This window comes from Diabrotica virgifera, chromosome 8 (assembly GCF_917563875.1).
Source record: "Diabrotica virgifera virgifera chromosome 8, PGI_DIABVI_V3a".
Taxonomy (NCBI): Eukaryota; Metazoa; Arthropoda; class Insecta; order Coleoptera; family Chrysomelidae; genus Diabrotica; species Diabrotica virgifera.
Window position 1 is genome coordinate 165704830 of NC_065450.1, and position 21557 is coordinate 165726386.

The following is a 21557-nucleotide window of genomic DNA, read 5'->3' on the forward strand; positions in this document are numbered from 1 at the left end:
GGTCCTCTCCGATATTTTTGTTTAGTTTCGCTTTTTACTTCGATGGCCAGAATAAGCAGCTTATGTTGTTGGCTTACTGTCTCACTAACTATTACCTTGCAGTCCTTGCATTCACGTATGTCTTCTTTCCTTATCATGAAGTAATCTATTTTGGATTGATGTTGTCCACTTTTGTAGGTAATAAGTTGAGTTTCTCTCTTTTTAAAGAATGTGTTAACAATCGCCATATCCAATGCTGTTGCTAATTCAAGCATGTCATCTCCAGCTTCATTTCTAGTTCGAAAGCCTAATCCCCCATGTATTGTTTCATGTCCTGTCTTGGTTTGGCCCACATGTGCATTGAAATCACCTCCTATTATAACTTTCGCCTCTGCTGGAGTATCACTCAGTACGTCTCCTAATTGATCATAGAAAGCTCTTATTTTATTCTCACCCAGACCTGTTTGGGGAGCATACACACACAACATTCAATACCTCTTTATCAATTACAAATTTCACTGACATCATTCTATCACTCGTTCTTACAACTTCTACTACGTTATCTTTCATTTCACTATCAGCAATTATACCAACTCCATTTCTAGTGTTACTACTCCCTACATACCACAATTTGTATCCTTCACCTAGTTCTTTCGCCCTTTGTCCTTTCCACCTAGTTTCTTGAATACAAGCAATTTGAACTCTTCTTCGTTTGAGCGCATCCATTAACTCCAAACTCTTACCTGTAAGACTACCAAGATTCCACGACCCTATCCTGATTTTTCTAACCTGCAATGGTGTTCCCCCTGAGATAGTCCTCACCCGGAAATCCGAACGGAGGCCCATTTTACTTCCGGTACATTTTACCTCAGGAGATGCCATCATTTCATGATTAATTATTTATATGGGAAATAAGCCACAATTAAAATGAAAAAAATAACTTTATTAACGTTTCGACGCCCAAATCGGGTGCCGTTGTCAAAATACAAAATATTACTAGAATAAACAAAAGTGTTGTAGCTAAGCAAAAAAAATTCTTCTAATAATTTATTTAATCTGACTCATTTATATTGGCAATTCATACATATATTATACACTTTAAAGTAGAAGACTTTAAAATGATATTGCCAATATTTATGAGTTGCGTTCCAATATTTTTTTTTTATAAAGAAACATAAAATATATTGAAACGAATGGGTTTCAATGAACACAAGAAAATGTCAAGTCACCAAATAAAACAGATTTATTTTCCAACAAAGTAATGTGGTTCCTTGTACAAAATCGTAAAAACAATATTTAATTCTACAAACAGGTATCAATAAAGGCAAAAGAAAATAAAAAAAATGATAATTGTTATTTTTGATAAAACTTTAACAAAATCTGCCTCATTATTCAGTTTCAGTTTCAAACTCAAAATCAACGTCACCATCATAACCATCTACATCATCTATAATAGCGTCATTAGCAAGCAATGATGTAAAAAAGTTTTGCTCGTTATACGGTAACCAGTATTTTTTTCAAACTGACTATAAAAAACGGTATCTAAATATATTTTGATTTATTACAAAACACCAAAATAATTATGTCTGACTACCTAATTTTTGTTCATCGAATAAGATGATTAGAAATATTATCGTGCAAATAGTACTTCAAAAAACATCTTACGTATTTCACTTAAATGATTATATATGTTTCTTTCAAGTAGTTTATGAGTAATTTAAATATTTCCATTTTATGACAACTTAGTAGATATTCTATACTAATTGGAAAATGAACTTGTGTTTGTCGTAAATTGTAATATAATTGATTTATATATCTCTCGTTAATTTTGCATTCCAAGAGAATATGGTTTAAATCTCTAATCGAAACATTATCACAAAAACATACTGATGAATTAATACGTATAAATATAACAAAACTAATAAATTGAGGTAAAAATAAAATAAAAATCTGTGGCTAACGGACTCGCATCCAAGCCATTTTTTCACACACACACACACACACACACACACACACACACACACACACACACACACACACACACACACACACACACACACACACACACACACACACACACACACACACACACACACACACACACACACACACACACACACACACACACACACACACACACACACACACACACACACACACACACACACACACACACACACACACACACACACACACACACACACACACACACACACACACACACACACACACACACACACACACACACACACACACACACACACACACACACACACACACACACACACACACACACACACACACACACACACACACACACACACACACACACACACACACACACACACACACACACACACACACACACACACACACACACACACACACACACACACACACACACACACACACACACACACACACACACACACACACACACACACACACACACACACACACACACACACACACACACACACACACACACACACACACACACACACACACACACACACACACACACACACACACACACACACACACACACACACACACACACACACACACACACACACACACACACACACACACACACACACACACACACACACACACACACACACACACACACACACACACACACACACACACACACACACACACACACACACACACACACACACACACACACACACACACACACACACACACACACACACACACACACAAAAACATCTTAGAAAATACGGAAACATTTAGGTACATACCTATATGCACATCACTTCGGATTCCATAAATATCATATTTCTGAACAAAGAACCAATAAGAAGAGAATCCATATTATTCCTACTAGACATTTTAGAACATGGAACCAAACAACATTAAAAAGTACCAAACCCCCACATTTCACTTAACTTCATTATTGAAAAAGGAACCAGGTAACATATTCGAGGTTATAAAATCCATATAAAAATGTAATAATTTGTAAACTTACCTGCTGTTTATTATGTGAATTGGCTTTTAAAAGATTTACATATTTGTTTCCACGCGACATTTTTATAAACTTTCAGATTATTTCGAAATCACTAAATCATAGTCTAAAAACTGTGGATCTTTGTTCTAAAATTACTATTTCGCGAACCTGTACAAGAACATAGACCTTTCGTCAATAGATGGCGCTACGGGTATTATTTAAGATTTATATTCTGTAGCTGGGTGCAGGGGTATTGTGTAAATCTATTTAACGACAGAAACCAATATTTCAAAATTTGGCGGTTGGTTCCCTGTTCTATATCTACATCCAAATGTAAGACCAAATATTTGCGATGTCGGGATAGTATCACAAGGTTTTTTCCTGGTTTTCCCTTGTGATTTACTATGAAGTCTCTAACGCGAGAATTTTACTGTCTTTACATTTGGTTGTCTTTTTAAAGACAGATCACATGCTATAATTTTTTTGTGACGGATATTCTTGAGTTAGAGTTGATTTCATGTAATCGAATGAACTATCTTTCAGTAAGTCGTCCCAGGAACGCAACTCATAAATATTGGCAATATCATTTTAAAGTCTTCTACTTTAAAATGTATAATATATGTATGAATTGCCAATATAAATGAGTCAGATTAAATAAATTATTAGAAGATTTTTTTTTGCTTAGCTACAACACTTTTGTTTATTCTAGTAATATTTTGTATTTTGACAACGGCACCCGATTTGGGCGTCGAAACGTTAATAAAGTTATTTTTTTCATTTTAATTGTGGCTTATTTCCCATATAAATAATTAATCATAAAAATGCCACAAGGAAATAGCTTCAGAACGCCATCATTTCAGTATTCGTATAAGTTTTTTTATATCACTGGAGAAGGTCTTTTCATTATTATGGCCTGAAAAGATTTTGTTTGGATATTTGATGCCTGAATGCCTTTTCTATCATCACCATACCCTGACCAGTTAACTATTTATGATTAAATCATAAATAGTTAATCTGCGCAATTCTTTTGTGGAAGAAAATCTCTTTGCAAGTAACATTTCGGCTTAATGATAAAGTTTTTATTTTATAACCACAGTTACTACAGAGGGTATTTCTGAAGAATTATTTCTTGTTGTTTAAAATATTTCCGGATGTCTTCCGGATTATCATCCGATAATTATCCGGATGTCGATAAGATTGTTATAAACAAAGAACTTGAGGAATTACATAACATCGATTTTTCGCAAAATAAAACATTTTTTTGTATTTCTTGGGTAATTCTAAGCAAAAAATGTTCTTACAAGTTTTTTCGTGGGATGCATAGTTTTCGAGATAAACGCAGTGGAACTTTCAAAAATTCGAAAAATTGCAATTTTTGAACGCGAATAACTTTTGATTAAAAAATAAAATAACAATTCTGCTGACAGCATTTGAAAGTTTAAGTCAAATTATACCGGTTTTAATTATTTGCATTGCTAAAAATTAATTTTTTTATTAATAAACAAAGCTATTTGTTTATAAGCCAAAAAATTGTTTTTAAGTTTAAAACATTGCTGCGATTTTAATTCTGTAAAGTCTATTAGATAGGTAGAGCCCCTCTTTATATGTAAAAAAATTAGACAACTTCTAAATGGTCTACTTTTTGTTCAGAAAGATTTTAAAAAATTTGAACTTTTTTAAAAGCATTTAGATTTCAAATTTATTATGCAAAATCTATTACATCTTAAATTTGGTACACGATTCAAGTATGTTACAAAGAATTTCCTAAGCGAATTACTAAGGTTCTAAGTGCCACCAAAGTGGTTAAAAACATTGAATAACAACAGGCGTATTTTGCCCCCTTATTTTGTATTTATTGTTATATTGCAGAAAAGGTAATACGTTAAGACATTTTTGACCAGTCGTATATCATACAAAATTCATATCTTTATTTTATTTCTCTACGACTTTGTTCCAAAACGAATCGTTTTAAAGTTATAAGCAAAGAAGGCAGAAAAAAATCAGACGTTTTTCGAAATTTTTAAATATTTTAATTTTTTTATTAATGTTCCGGGCATATTTAAGAAGGAGCATAAGTCAATTATTATTACTGAAGGTGTCACCTAACTTTATCTGCAAAAATCCGAATGCCACCTTTCACATCCAAAAATAGACGTTTTTTCACAGATCCTTACTGGTCTAATAATACAATACAAAAACAACTCAATTAGACCAATCAAGTTAGTAAAAAATAAGCCGTTTTTCGACATAATTGAAAAGACGAGGTTTGACAGTTGAACTGTGTAGTATGAGATATTACAAAAAGGCTACCGTCTTGGGATTCATCAATTTTTTAGTGGAACATTTTTTAAATAAACAATCAAAACGTCAAACTTAGTTTTTTGCTCATAACTTAAAAATTTGTTTATTTAGAAATTTGACGTCCACAGGTAACTTTTTCAGAAAAAAAAGATACATCGAATGAGATACACCAAATTAAAATCGGTTAATAAACAAAAAAGTTATTGCAAAACGGACGACAAAATCACTGTTTTTGAATATTGTTAATAACAATTTTATTGTTTATTAAAATATGTTTAAATATACCTAAACTTGAGGGCATTATGGTTTTTGAATGGTGTGCAGAAAATGGTCCAGATCTGTTAAATAGTTTTTGCAAAATTTAATTTGTTTATAAAATTTTTTGAAAAACGAGCTAAGTTCTGAGGCTGGTCCAGTTAATATGACTGAATGTATCTAAATAATCAGGGACTCATTTCCTTCGTTAAGATGTATACTAATACCCTATGAAAAAAAAAGTAAAAAAAATTACATGTACGTACACAAAATAATTTGTTAATAAATAGCAGTTTTTAAGCTTATAAACAATTACAATAATTTCGTAGAAATTAGATCAAATTAAATGGCAATAAAAAATACTGAAAGCTGGTTAAAATACACAACTTCTATAAAAATTTTTAGGTCCTACGACCCTTGGGGTCTGAGATAGCCCCTTTTTTTGAAAAAATCACTGTTACGTTAATTAACAACACTAAGATCTGAAATTAACCAATCTTGTATAAGAAAAGTCAAAGTTTTTAACAAAGTTTTTTGCAAGAAAAAATGTTAAAAATTTAAACAGTATTGTTATAAAAAAAAGAGTATATTGCGTTCCGACTAAATTAAAAAAAAATGATGGGCGCAGCCGAATGAGAATAAATTCGCGGACTAGCATTCGCTAGCGCTAGACCTTTGCAGCCCATTTTTAACATTGACAGTATACCGGATTTGAAGCTTAATATTATATTTATATATTTTGGTAGAGACTTGAATTTTATGATTATTATTATGTTGCACATTTATTTAGTAAAATTATATTTTAAATAAATAAATTTAAAAAATAACAATAAAAAGGCCACAAAGTCAAAATATGCAACAGAAAATAAGTTACGCGACCTTATAGACGAGTGGTACGTGGTACTCCCCCCAAAAATACGCTCATTTCTCGAGATATCAACCACGGTGTGGTAAATGGCTAATTTTGGTCTTACTTTATATTTTTTATGGTGCTGAAAACGAAAATGAGTTTTATTTTGAATTTTAGATGGGGAAACATTGTCAAAATCGCAATTTTAACCTAAAAATAAAAAAAAAATGAAATCACGGTTTTCTTAAAATTAAAAGTTACACCACTTTTTTTTCTATAAAACATTTTGTTCTCTGTACTCTAGATTTTAACTTAAAATTAATTAAACAGCTAAATTTCAAATTTTGTTACTCAACTTGTGCGATTAAACTTTGCAATTCAAGAATCTGCACCTTTTACTTCAAACAATTTATAACTTTCTTTATGACAAGACAAAAATATTGAAGCAGGTCCCATTGTCTTCAGAAAGGTGAGAAATATATACTATAAAAATATCAGAAAAAAATATTACAATGGAACAGAGTTGTAGCAAATTAAACTCAAAAAAACGTGATTTTTTATTATTTTTAGGGTAAAGTTGCGATATTGATAATGTTCCCCCACGTAAAATTCAAAACAACCCTAATTTTAGTTTTGAGCACCATCAAAAATATAAAGTATGACCAAAATTATTATCAGTATCTCGAGAAATAAGCTTTTTTGGGGTGTGCCGCTCGTCTATAAAGTCACATAACATTTTTCCTATTGCATATTTTAAATTAAATTTTTTTGGAAAACTTCTTCATAAATTATATTTTATTTCTGTGTTAATTAAAATTATAAACTAAAAAGTTTGTCACTCAACTTTTTTAAGTAAACATGAAACTTACGAAATCTGACGACAAAATGTTTAAACATTAACAACTTCTCTTTTAACGTGTTGAGTCATTTTGGACAAATCTCATTGTTATCTAAATGCTTCAAAGATAACACAGTAAAATTTTCAAAAGGAAATATTTACAGCGACCAAAAATACAGTGAGTTAAAATTGAAAAATCATCAAAATTGATTTTTCGCATTTTTGCATAAAATTTGATTTTTGAACATGTTCCACTAATTCTAGAAAAAAATTAACTCCATATTCGGATCCAGAGACCTCGAAAACATACGAAATGACGAAAATTTGTCATTCACCTTAAAGTGGATTTTTGTGGTCGGGATAACGTAATTTTAATAGTTGCTGCCGCATGCCGGTCGTCAACCGCGCCCACTATTCAGTCAGTCGACTACGCCCGCTATTTTTTACTTTAGTCGGAACGCAAAATACTCTGTGTTTATAACACTCCTATTTAAACAATTTTTAACATTTTTTCTTACTAAAAACTTTGTTAGAAACTTTGACTTTTCTTATAAAAGATTGGTTAATTTCAGCTCTTAGTGTTGTTAATTAACGTAAGAGTGATTTTTTCAAAAAAAGGGGCTATCTCAGACCCCAAGGGTCGTAGGAACTAAAATTTTTTTTTAAAGTGGTGTATTTTAACCAGCTTTCCGTATTTTTTATTGCCATTTAATTTGATCTCATTTCTATGAAATTATTGTAATTGTTTATAAGCTTAAAAACTGCTATTTATTAACAAATTATTTTGTGTACGTATATGTAATTTTTTTTACTTTTTTTTTCATAATCTGTTAGTATACATCTTAGCGAAGGAAATGAGCCCCGGATTATTGAGATACATTCAGCCATATTAACTGGACCAGCATCAGAAATTAGCTCGTTTTTCAAAAAATTTTATAAACAAATTCAATTTTACGAAAACTATTTAACAGATCTGAACCATTTTTTGCACACCATTCAAAAACCATAATGCCCTCAAGTTTAGGTATATTTAAACATATTTTAATAAACAATAAAATTGTTATTAACAATATTCAAAAACAGTGATTTTGTCATCCGTTTTGCAATAACTTTTTTGTTTATTAACCGATTTTTATTTAGCGTATCTCATTCGATGTATCTTTTTTTTTCTGAGAAAGTTACCTGTGGACGTCAAATTTCTAAATAAACAAGTTTTTAAGTTATGAGTAAAAAACTAAGTTTGACGTTGATTGTTTATTTAAAAAATGTTCCACTAAAAAATTGATGAATCCAAAGATCGTAGTCTTTTTGTAATATCTCATACTACACATTTCAACTGTCAAACCTCGTCTTTTCCGTTATGTCTAGTAAAAACCTAACTTGATTGGCCTAAATATTAATATCCAAATTAATCTTATGAAAATTGAACTAATATTCTGCTTCATATTTACATTATGGGCAAATTTGACCCATCCCTTCTTATTTCTGGCCAGCGTCCTTGCGCTACCCATGTTGTTCCCCTTTTTTCGAATATTTTTCCTAGGGTCCTATCCCATGTTTGTCGTGGTCTATCTTTCTATCTATATTCTTTGCGTTTTTGCCTGCCAAATTTCTTTCACCGGTATTATAAAATCCATTCTCTGATGACCACACCGAATTGCCTTCTTTTTAAATATCCTAAGGTCTACTATTTCCAAATATTCTCTTATTTGAGTATTCCTTAGTCTATTTCTTTTGGTAACTCCTGTAACTCGTCTAAGATTCATACATTCTAACACTTCTACTGCCTATATTTTAATCTTTTTTTTTTTTCGTTCTGTTAGAACTTACGACTCGCACACCAGATTAATATAGGCCTAATACAGGGTGTTTCATGGGGAAAGTAACATACGTTAACTGTAGAAAGAGGACACTTAGGCGGTCTGAAAATACCATACTTAATGGGTCTTACTTCATTAATAACAAAGATACTGGGTGTTTTATCTATTTTGCCATTTTCTTATTTGGTTCATAACTTTTTAACCACACTGTATATTTATTTTATATTGCGCACGGAAATATTGTTGAAGGTGTACAATTAATTAATTTATTTAAAATTGTAGAACATCCAGGTCCGGATTAAAAAATATTGGAAAAATGTTCCGACCCAAAGCAACACCCTGTACATTAAATTTTTTTAAATTAGGTTTTGAATTTAAAAAGATGATGAAAATCTAAATTTAGTGGTTGGTATACTTTGAATTTTCGGCAAAATGATTTTTTTAGTAAAATTTTGAATTTTGAATTCAGATATTATGCGAAATGCGAGAGCTGGAAGTAGAAAAAATTGAAATACGACTTACAACTTGTTAAACGCACTGTATATTTATTTTATATCTAACACCGAATATTCTCTAAGGTGTTCAATCAATCAATTTATTTACAATTATATTAAATCCAGGACCGGAGTAAAAAATATTGCAAAAAGGTTCCAACCCAAAAAACAACATTTGTATGTATATTAAATTTTTTTAAAATGGATTTTGCATTTGAAAAGAAGATGGAAAGCTAAATTTAGTGTTATACATTGAATTTTCGGCAAAATTATTTCTTTGGTAAAATTTTAAATTTGAATTCCGAAATTATGTGAATTGCGAGAGCTCGAAGTAAAAAAATTAAAATGTGATTTAATATTAATTAAAAGGTACCATTATTTAATCTAAATTGGTAAAATGTTAACATTTTAATGTTTTTTTTTTATGGCGACAAATAATTCATACAAATATTCACCTTAAATTAATTATTAATGAATAAATGATAAAGCGTCCACCAAAAATACATAATTTTAATCAACACACTATCTTAAAAATTAAAACAAAAACAGAAAAAAATTTCTGAAAAATAACTTATCAAAACTATAGTAGTTGTTCAAAATGGCCACAGCCTTGTTGAAGGCAAAATCTTGCTCTTTTTGTTAATGTCTGACTGACTTCCTAATCTCGTTAGGGTTATTCTTCAGTTCTTGGAAGGCGTTTCGAATCCGGTCAAGAAGTTCTTCCGTACTATTAATTTCCTCTTTATAAACTTTGGATTTTAGATATCCAAAAGTTATGTTTCAGCTAATTTTTTCTGTTTTTTTTTTTTGATTTTTAAGATGGTTCGTTGATTAAAGTTATGTATTTTATGTGAACTCTTTATTATTTATTCATTAATTAAAGGTGAATTTGCTATGAATTATTTTTCGCCATAATAAAAAAAAACACTGAGATGTTAACATTTAGATTAAATAATGCTATTAATTAAAATTAAGTCACATTTTAATTTTTTTTACTTCGAGCTCTCGCAAATCATATAATTTCAGAATTAAAATTCAAAATTTTACCAGAAAAATCATTTTGCCGAAAATTTGGCAATACGTAAACCGCTAAATTTAGTTTTTCATTCTCTTTTCAAATACAGAATCCATTTTAAAAAAATAATGCACAGGGTGTTGTTTGGGTCGGAACATTTTTCCAATTTTTTTTAATCCGCCCCTGGATTTTGTATAATTGTAAATAAATTAATTGATTGGACACCGTAAAGAATATTTAGTGTCAAATATAAAATAAATATCCAGTGTAGTTAACAAGTTGTAAGTCGCATTTCAATTTTTTTTCTACTTCGAGCTCTAGCATTTCTGAATTTCTGAATTCAAATTCAAAATTTTACTAGAAAAATCATTTTGCCGAAAATTCAAAGTATGCCACTAAATTTAGTTTTTCATCCTCTTTTTAAATGCAAAATCTATTTTAAAAAAATTTAATGCACAGGGTGTTGTTTTTGGGTTGGTATATTTTTCTAATATTTTTTAATCCGGACCTGGATTTTTACAATTGTAAATAAATTAATTTATTGCACACCTTAAAGAATATTTGCGTGCCAAATATAAAATAAATATACAGTGTGATTAAAAAGTTATGAACCAAATAAGGAAATGGCAAAATAGATAAAACACCCAGTATATTTGTTATTAATGAAGTAAGCCCCATTATGTATGGTATTTTTGAGACCGCCTAAGTGTCCTCTTTCAACAGTTAACGTATGTTACTTTCCCAATGAAACACCCAGTATATTGACTTGAACACATTATTCTTTATTTTTCTTGTTATTTTTTTTAGTTATGAATTTATTGCTCATTGCATACATAGTATCAGTTCATCGTTTTTGAATTATCTTCTTAATTTATTGTTTAATCTCAAACATTCCCTATAAAAACCCATAAAAACCCATAAAATCCTACCCCAATTAAAACCCAGTAGTATAAATCAAATGGGACGTGATATTTTAATCGATTTTACTAAATTGGTACACATTATATTTTGGTTTAACTTGCTATTGGATATAATTAAGTATATACAATTCTGTTAGGTATTTGTTAAAAACAACATTTGGACCCGTGAAAAAGTTGACCCAAATCTCTTTTCTATAAGACCGTAGTACAGAATAAAGGATGAGATTATTACATTATAAACCGCGTTACTATCAACATTGTATAAGACCCCTTCTGGGCAGAGGCGTAACAGAGGCCCCCGCAGCTTGAAGCTTGCGGGGGGCCCAATATTTCAGGGGCCCCATCTTGTCGTCTAATATAATGTAAAAATGTGTTGTTCTTATATTATTCTACGCATAGATATGTTTTAATAAAATTGTAGATATATTCGCTGATACAGGCGCACAAAGAAAGTTGTTCATCTCATAGATCAATACTATGTAATAATGTTATCTATTTTATTCTATATCAATAAAGATGAAAAATGTAAGTTGTCATAAATAGTACATGAATTCACTAATAGCCCAGTAAATGACCGTTTTGGAGTGTAATTGTCAGCGTCCCGACGGATTTGCTTGACAATTTGGATTTAGGTGCTACTTACCCTCCACTTCAAAGTTGTACTTATGCCTTTGGTTGCGTTGACTTGGGGGGGGGGTGAAGAAAATTACTCCTTCTCGGGGGTGAAACGAGTTGAAAAATGGATAAATTGACTGAATATAAGCAACTTTTGTTCTACAGGCTTTTTTATCTAAGTCAATAATTTTCGACTTATTGGCAAGTGAAATTGTTTATTTTTCAACAAAAAAATACGTTTTCAGGCGGTTTTTCGCAAATAACTCAAAAAAAAAGAAGTGTTATATCGAATTATATATTATCGAGAAATTATCAGTAGTAATTACACGAAAGCTCTAAAATTATCGATTTGTATCCCGAGTGACACTTTGACATTTTTAATTTCACGACCCGAAGAGGAGTGGAATTATGTCAAAGTGTCACGAGGGCAAAACAAATCGATAATTCGAGCTCGAGAGTAATTCAGTAAGATTATTTCATGAATAAAACTGTCTTTTTAAATCATTTTAACTAATATTTTATTGATATCTTCGCCTGAATATGTGCTAAGCCTGTTTCTTGTTGTTCTCTGTGACAAGTTGTAAAACATTAATAATTGTCATTAATGTCACTGAATGTATTTTTGCGTATCAACGAAGGTCACCTGACGTAAAATACTTGGTGACGAAAAATATCGCTGTAATTTTTATTCTTGCAGTTTTCTGTTGGTCAGAATCTCTATGAATGAAATAATTGAAAAAATATTTTTAGTAAGAATGTAGCTTATAAAAAAACAAAAAAGGGTGTATTCATGAAGTCTAAAGATATAGTAAAAGCAAAGTTGTAGCTCATGAAAAATTGTTCTGATTCGTCCAATTCCAAATTGAATATTTCAACGTGAAATAATCAAAAAATTAAGCACTTTTCGTGGAAACTCATTAAAACTTTTTTAAAATATTAAAAAAAGCTTTATTTTTTTTTTCATAAAAGTTTCTAGCATCAAAACTAAGCGAGTTACGCTCAAAATAAAGGTGGCACGTTTTTTGGTAAAAAAATCGTGAAAATCTCCTTCTATTTAGCACCACAAATGAAATTAATTGTTAGCGCTTTACCATTTGCTTTATTGGATATGTATTGTTTATAATATGATCTGTAAGTTTGACCGGTTTAAAGTTCTTATTTTTGAAAAAATTTGGTTTTATAGTAGAAAAGTTTTTTTAATTTGGAAAAATGCCATTTTTTCAAAATAGTGATACAAACAATTTATATCTGACAATGTTTTTTCTTCATTTATTTCAAGATAGATTTACTATATTCTATTTTGATAGTGTTATTTATCGTGGTCACTAAATACCCCAGAGTCTTTCATCTAAGTCATATTCGTGTTCAAAACCCCTAAAAATACAAGAATAATCCGTTTAAAATAATTTAGTACCGAAAACTTTCGAAACTCTAGAGCAGGGGTCACCAATTATATTTCCTGAGGGTCCGTTTCGAAAACCTATGACACTTCCGGGGTCCGAAGTTAACACTACCTGTCTGCTTGTTCCAATTCGGGAAACAAATCAGAAGGGTGCAGTGCGAAAACCCAAAACATACCTTTTTTGCTCCCGAAAATATGTTTTTAGCATTTTTGGGTCATCTTAAACATAAAAGATTTTCTGTCATTTTTCTCAAAACTTGATAGATTTCAAGTTTTAAGCTATTTATAAACTGAAAAATGCGAAAATAAGCATTTTCGAAGCTTGAAAATTCATGTGTACATTATTATTTTTGCGGTTGTTAAGTACCTAAATTTAATTGAGGTTTAAACATTCAATTTAAAGATTCTGATGAGTTATCGGGGTTTATTTCAATTTCGACCATTTGTTTTTATTTGCGTATTTAATTAGCACATTGGCAATAATTAATTGAATAAATAAATAAATCATTAAGAAAAAATATGTTAATAATAAATTATAAAATTTTAATAAATGTGGAGTATTTGTTGGGCATATTTTGCATAAGTACGTATCATATTATGTATAATAAGTGCGACAGAGACGCACCATAAATTGCGATGTGCGGCGTCTTAAAAGTCGAGTGGACTCGCATAATTAACAATTAAAATACAACGGTCTATATTGAAGTAAGTCCCGATTACTCGTCAGAATCTTGAAATTAAATTTATAAACTTCACTTAAGGCACTTTGCAACCTGAAAACTAATAATTTACATGAGTTTTCAAACCTCGAAAATGCGTAGATATTTTCACATTTTAAATCGATTATAACTCGAAAACCATCAACTTTTGAACAAAATGACAACAGACCTTTTTTTTTAAATACAATTTTCGGGGCTAAAAAGTAATTTTGAATTTGTATAAAAAGATTGTTTTGCCCGGCATCCCGGGCCCCTTCTGATTTGTTTAAGGGGACAGTTTTGAACAGGAATCATAAAAAAACCGGATCATAAATTTGTCATTCTTTACAAAATTAAATTATCAGTCAGAAAAATGACATTTTTTATTATGTACAACCTGTCTGAAGTTTGGAGTGAGTTTGGTGCAACTGATTCTCATTGGGGAGTTGAGATATTCATCTGTTAGCTGAGATCTGTACCGATTTTTAAAGTTCATTCTTGATAAAGCGGCTTCGCACACATAAGTTTAGTCAAACATAATATACAATTTCATGGCCAAACATTTTCAAAATTGCCAAACGCTATATTCTGAATTTAATGATGGTCCGCACAAAAGTAGCTCACGGTCCAGATGCGGACCGCGGTCCGCTAATTGGTGACCCCTGCTCTAGAGGATGACATGTTTTAGGCACCAGGTACTCCGGTGTCTGTTCTGATGGGATATTCGTGTTCAGCAACTTTAAAAACATATAAGTAATCCATTTGCATCAATGTAGTACCGAACACCCTTGAAACTCCAGAAGATGACGCCCCTTGCAGTGACCCCGGGCAGCAGGTGCTCTGGGGGTAGGTTCTGATTGCGTATTCGTGTTTAGCGACCTCAAAACCCTCGACATTTGCACCAATTTAATGGTGAAACCCCTCGAAGCTCCAGAAGATGACGTTCCTTAGTAGTAAACCTGGACACCAAGTACTCCGGTGGTCAATTCTGATGGCATATTAGTATTTGGCGACCCCAAAAACCTATGAGTAATCCATTTGCATCAACGTAATGCCGAATACCCTCGAAACTTCAGAAGATGACGTCGCTTACAGTGACCTTGGTTACCAGGTGATCCGGGGGTAGGTTCTGAAGGCGTATTCGTGTTCAGTGACCCCAACCCCCCCCCCCCCCCGAATAACAAAATTTGGTCCCTAGTATATTGATTTTGACATATTTATGCACTTTTGGATGCATTATGCATTTCCTCATTTCCACCCATTTTTGAATGCAGTAGAACCCCGCAAATCCGAACTAATTGGGGGGACAGCCTGTTCGGATTCCGAAAAGTTCGGATTATCCGAAAGTTAGACTAAGAAGCTAACGAAGATGATTTTTAAAAGATTTGGACTGCCACCGATCCCTTTATGAAACTCTATCCGCACGTTTATGCCTCCAATATTCTAAAGCTGAAAAATATTTAGATCACTGAAATATTAAATCGCTAACGCCAGTAGTTTTGTTTCGTCACGGGACATGGGAATTCGGCCATGTAAATGATTCATTTAATTTGTAATCTGGATATTGATTACACTATGTTTCTCACGTTTCTTATCTTTTTCAATGTTTTCGTTCATAGTATACCATGGAAAATATGTATTATGCACATTCCTTTATTGATTGTGTTTAGTCTAACTCGACGCTTTTATTCACCCATTAGTGTTCCAGTGTTTAATACTGTAGCTAGCATCTTACGTAATTATTTTCTCACATAATAAACATGTTTTTAAATTTTTATTTTGAATTTTTAAAATTTTTTTTCACCTTCCGTTGGTTCGGATTTGCCGAAAGTTCGGATTTGCGGGGTTCGGATTTGCGAGGTTCTACTGTAGTATACAAAAAGCATAAAGGGCGCTTTACAGCTTGCAATTCTACCTGCAAGACGCAACAAAGTTGCCTAAAGGTATGCGCAGTATGTCGTCAGTTGATTATTGCATGCAACTTCTTGTAATTGCGCGATAATCAGTTTGGTGCCATTTTCTCTGCAAGTTTTCATGCAAGTCTAGTCTAGGGGAATTTGATTTTTCAACAATATCAAATGTCATTGACACGGATTCACGAATACATGCCGATCAGCTGTTTTCTGTTTGTGAAATATATCAACGATAACGATGGAAATGAATTAATAATGAAATGGTACTTTCTGAGATTATATAATTATTGTAAATTGTATATTAAGCTACGGAAGCTCTCTCCTCCAGCTAAGTACCTTAGGATAATAATTTGTGTTTCGCAAAAATAGTATCTCGAAATATAGATTTCTTTGTGATTATTTGTTCAATTTTTCCCAAGAGTTTATAAAATGTACATTCATTCCTAGAAAATTGGAGTCATTTTCATCATCTACTTGGATAAATTCTTCTGTTAGAGATACATTATTACCCCTCTTCTTGTTCAACTAAGGTCTTACCCACCATCTCAGATCTCGGCGTTCTAAATTAGTGACTAAAAGGCTGGCTGCAGCAATAATAATTACTTAAAGTTGCTGCTACCCAGTGGCGTAACAAAATCCGTCGGGGCCCCCCGCAGAATTGGAAATGGGGCCCCTTTAAAAAATTACTAAATACGACTTGTGTAACAAAAACTTGATATGTTATAGCCTAGTAAATGAACGTGAAATACGGTGATACCGTGTAATTTCCAATGTCACCACCTAAGTGGTCCAGTCAATAATTTTCGAGTTAATTACGGGTGAAAATATTCAACAAAAAAGAACAACGTTTTCATGCGATTTTTCGCAAATAACTCAAAAAGTAAGTATTCGTAAGTAAATAGCAAAAATGCAGGTTATACAAAAATGAAATCTATTGTCCCAGTAAATGCAAATTTGTAGCTCATGAAAAATTGTTCTTATTCGTCAACTGTAACAAATGTACTGTAAAAAAGTAAGTAAAAAAAGTGGTGTATATATTAGGTCTCTATACCTAGTAGAAGCAGAGTTCATAAAACTTGAAAATAGGTTCATATTCGTCAAATTTTATATCGAATATTTTAACGTGAAATGTCCAAAAATTAAGCAAATTTCGGGGAAAACTCATTAAAACTTTTTTAAAGTGTTTAAAAAAGTTTTAGGTATTTTTACTTTTTATAAAAATTTGAATATTACACAATACAAATTTTCAAATACAGTTAAAGCCTTTTTTGATAAAAAAAAATTGTAAAAATCTCCCTCTATTTGGCACCCAAAATGAAACTAATCATTACCGCTTTACAAATTACTTAACTTTTTTTATATGCCATGTAAGTTTCACCGGTTCAAAGTGCTTATTTTTGAATGGATTTTATTTGAAAGGGCTCTAACCAGTCACTAATCACGAGTGTATCCAAATTTTGAACAGCCATATCTTAACCAATTTTTGCCTTACAGAAAACCAAAATATAACCAAAATATTTAGACAAGCACAATCTACATGTCTTTACTCTTTGAGATTCTTCGTATCCCTAATATTCAAGGGCGGGTCCAAGGCCGATTTTCGGGGGGAGCCATGAACTTTTTTTTATGATACATGCATAGCTTAGGTAACCTCCCACTTAACCTCGTTCAGCACAACCTTTACTACCATTCAGTATAAAGTTAAAAACATTTTTCTCGTAGCAAGCGTGATATTATGTGTTTGAAACTAAAAACATTTGAACTGCAAATATTTAAATTTATATTTTAAATTCTCGAGGGTGGGCTCTCTGTATCCGCCTTTGCTAATACTTTTTAAGTTATTTTGAAAAATGGGCATTTCTCTAAAATAAAAAAAATTTTTTTACCATAAAACCCAATTTTGTCAAAAATAAGAACTTCGAACCGATCCAACGTAGGGGGAGATTTTCACGTTTTTTTTTAGCAAGAAAAGGGGCCAACTTTATCTTGAGCGTAACTCGCTTAGTTTTGATGATAGAAGCTTACTATAAAATGCTAAAAAAATGTTTGTTGGTTATTTCACGTTAAAATATTCGATTTTGAAATTGAACTAATAAGAACACTTTTTCATGAGCTACAACTTTGCTTTAACTGTGTCGATAGAGTTCATGAATAGGTACACCATTTTTTGTTTGTTTTTTTATATAAGCTACAGTTTTGCTAAAAATATGTTTCGGTAGTTTTTCGATAATATTTAATTCGATAATATACTTAAAGTATTTTTTGTTGATTTGAGTTGTTTTTGAGTTCTTTGCGAAAAACTCTCCTGAATACGTGGTTTTTTGTTGAAAAATAAAAATTTTCACTCGCAAGTAACTTGAAAAGTATTAACTTAGATAAAGAAGCTCTATATAACAAAAGTTGCTTATAATTTTTCACCCCCGAGAAGGGGTGACTTTCACCCCCCAAGTAAAAGCAACCAACGGCACAAGCCCCACTTTGAAGTTGAGGATAAGTAGAATCTAAATCTAAATTGCCAAGCAAATACGCTGATAATTACACTCCAGAACGATCATTTACTGGCCTATTAGTGTATTCAGGCACAGTTTATGACAACTTACATTTTTCATCTTTATTGATATAGAATAAAATAGAAAGAAAATTAATAAACTACTACATTATTACATAGTATTATTCTATGAGATGGACAACTTTCTTCGTGCACTACTATCAGGGAATATATCTACAATTTTATTAATACATACAATACATACATACGATACATTGTATCTATCTGATGGGCAACTTCATTTTCAATATTGCATTGCTTAAAAAATGGGGCGTATGTATGCGTAAAATAGTGTAACAATAACACATTTTTACATATTTATATTACACGACAAGATGGGGCCCCTCGCTTATTGGGGCAAGCATCATGCTGCGGGGGCCTCTGTTACGCCCCTGTCCTTTTTCCTTTTATATTTGGCTATTTCTGATAGTCTTAGCATTTCGAAATTTACCAAGTTAAATAAACAGCAATAAAGTAATTAAAAAAAAAACAAAAGTTTATAAGTTAGGTTAAGGGTAAAACTTTCTACATTAATTGCATGCAAGCCGGGTTGCAAGCTGTAAAAGACCATGCAATAGACTTGTATGAAAGTCTTGCATGCAAGAAATTGCAGCAAGTTTTCTTGCAAGCTGTAAAGAACCCTTAACAGACTTCATCTCAGTGTTAATATGTCGGTTTCACCATATAGTGTTATTAAGGCATTATGTCAGTCACGGAAAAGATGGAGTGACAATATAATATGAAAGCACAATCTAAGAAACCAAAAATAGGCAGAATTGCCTAACAAGAAAGTAGAAAAATAAGAAATATTTAATATAAGTTAGATACCCATTATAAATTTTAGCAGCACTCATTACAATAATTTTGCTCAATTTTATTTTAAAGGCTTAAATATAGTAAATTTTTTGGTAAACAATGCTTAGTTACTCTATTGAATAAAATTTGGACTAGTACTTAAAAACAGAACAAAACTTACATGTAGCAGTTGATTCTCTGAGCAAGCAATAACGAATGCAGACACTAATGTTACAAAAGAAATTGTCCTCTTTGCTAGATATGAAAGTTTACTTCCCATCCTAAAAATTTTCAAAACAATATTAATAAACTTAGTTTTATAATAACTACTATAAAAATTAGAAGAAATTAAATACTAAGAAAATGAAGGAAAAGTAAAAAGAAAAGAAAGTAAAGGACAGAAATGAAAATCAAAAAGTAAAGAAACTAAAGGAAAGGAAGGAAAATAAAGAAAAAATAAATAAAGAATAACAAATAAAGAAAAAAAAGAAAGAGCAGAAAAGAAAAAAACAACGGAAATGAAAAGAAAAATGTATATCAAGAGATACAAATTAGATACACTTATTACGAACAGAGCATATATAGTGAGGTTCAAAATTATGGAATAAATTCATTTTTTCGAGAATAGGTCACTTTGGAGAAAAATCCCGAGACAGGTCGATTTTTATATTTAAATTATGATTTTTTGACATTATATGCCATAATATACCATAAGGTATTATGGATTTAATAAGCGGAAAATATCATTAATAAAGAATATATTTACAGAAGAAACATTTTAAATTATAATTATAAATATTTTTATTAATATTTACAACGAAAACTTTTCGTTTATAAATTCGCAAAGTCTGTGTGTTATTGCGTCGCCGCTCCTGCAATACTTAGAGTAGATTTATCGATGGATTCTTATGTAGTTTTGTCTTCTGAATCCGAATCTGAAAACGGCATTTCGATATCTCTAACCGTCTTCGAGATAATCGACCTCAAAATCTAAAATGTGACGTAACAATCCTTTTATTTTCCGCCGACACACTAAACGTCAGCTGAAATCGTTTATAGTAAGTAGGCTAGTTTTTTTAATCTGAATTTGTTAAGCAAAGCATAGGTTATTTACATTTGAGTTTGACATTTCGTGAATGTCAAACTAGATTTTAAATTAAGTATTATTAAAATGTCAATGACATTTGATAGTGAATTTAATTATTATATAAAATAAATAAGATGTTCAAAAATACAACTTCAGTATAATATTTTGAAAGCAATAATTTATTAACTTTAAAAAGGTTTATACGAATATACGACCTCCCCTTGAATAGGACTACCTAATGATAAATAGACTGTTCCATTTGTTATGAAATGAAAATTGTTATTATAGTCGGTTCGCTAAACTCAGACACAACTGGCTAGTGATTTTAGTAGGTAATTTTTTGTTTTTTGCCAATTTTGCCGAAATTGGCAAAATTACTAATTATTTAGTAATAATTATTAACTATTTAGTAATTACTTTTTTGTGGCATTGGCAAAATTACTGACTAAAATCACTAGCCAGTTGTCTGAGTTTAGCGAACCGAATATATGGAATATATGTTGTTTGGAATAAAAAATTATGGTCTTTTATGTGCAATTACATTATTCTAATAGAAAAAAATATTTGAAGATTTTTCTCAAATTATGAATACCAACAACATTTTCATTTATAACTATTTTATTTTTAATTTGACGAAGAAAAGTTATTCTTCATAAAAAGCTCTTCATGGTCTAAGATTTATGATGCAACCATCATATATCAAATTTTATTAATTTTATACGAGGTATATAAAAAATATTAATTTCGATCAAGAGTAAAGTACCTTTATAATTCACAACATTTAAATTAGAATGATATAATTGCACATTAAAACATAATTTTTAATTCTGAACAACTTTTCATAATAGCAAATTTTCCATATTATGGATTAAAATACGCAAATAAACAAAGTTCTCGTTATGATATGATAATGCTCGCATTTTCAGCTTGTTATTCGATTAATTTTTACCCATCTTACCTTATAATGTGATTGTGATATTTCACCCAATATCCCAATCCGTCTGGTCTAGACCTAATATTTTTATCACTTATTATAGCCCGAAAATGGCTGCT

The 21557-nt window shown here is 31.1% G+C and overlaps 1 protein-coding gene across 1 annotated transcript in view; it reads right to left on the minus strand.

The window, feature by feature from the left end:
* Positions 1 to 19702, minus strand: part of LOC126889584 (odorant receptor 47b-like) — a 74583-nt gene extending 54881 nt beyond the window's left edge. Inside the window, exon 1 of the mRNA XM_050657984.1 lies at positions 19599 to 19702. Within this exon, the coding sequence (XP_050513941.1) occupies positions 19599 to 19697 (99 nt within the window). The 5' untranslated portion in view covers positions 19698 to 19702. The remainder of the gene's footprint in view (positions 1 to 19598) is intronic.
* Between the last annotated feature and the right edge of the window lie 1855 nt (positions 19703 to 21557).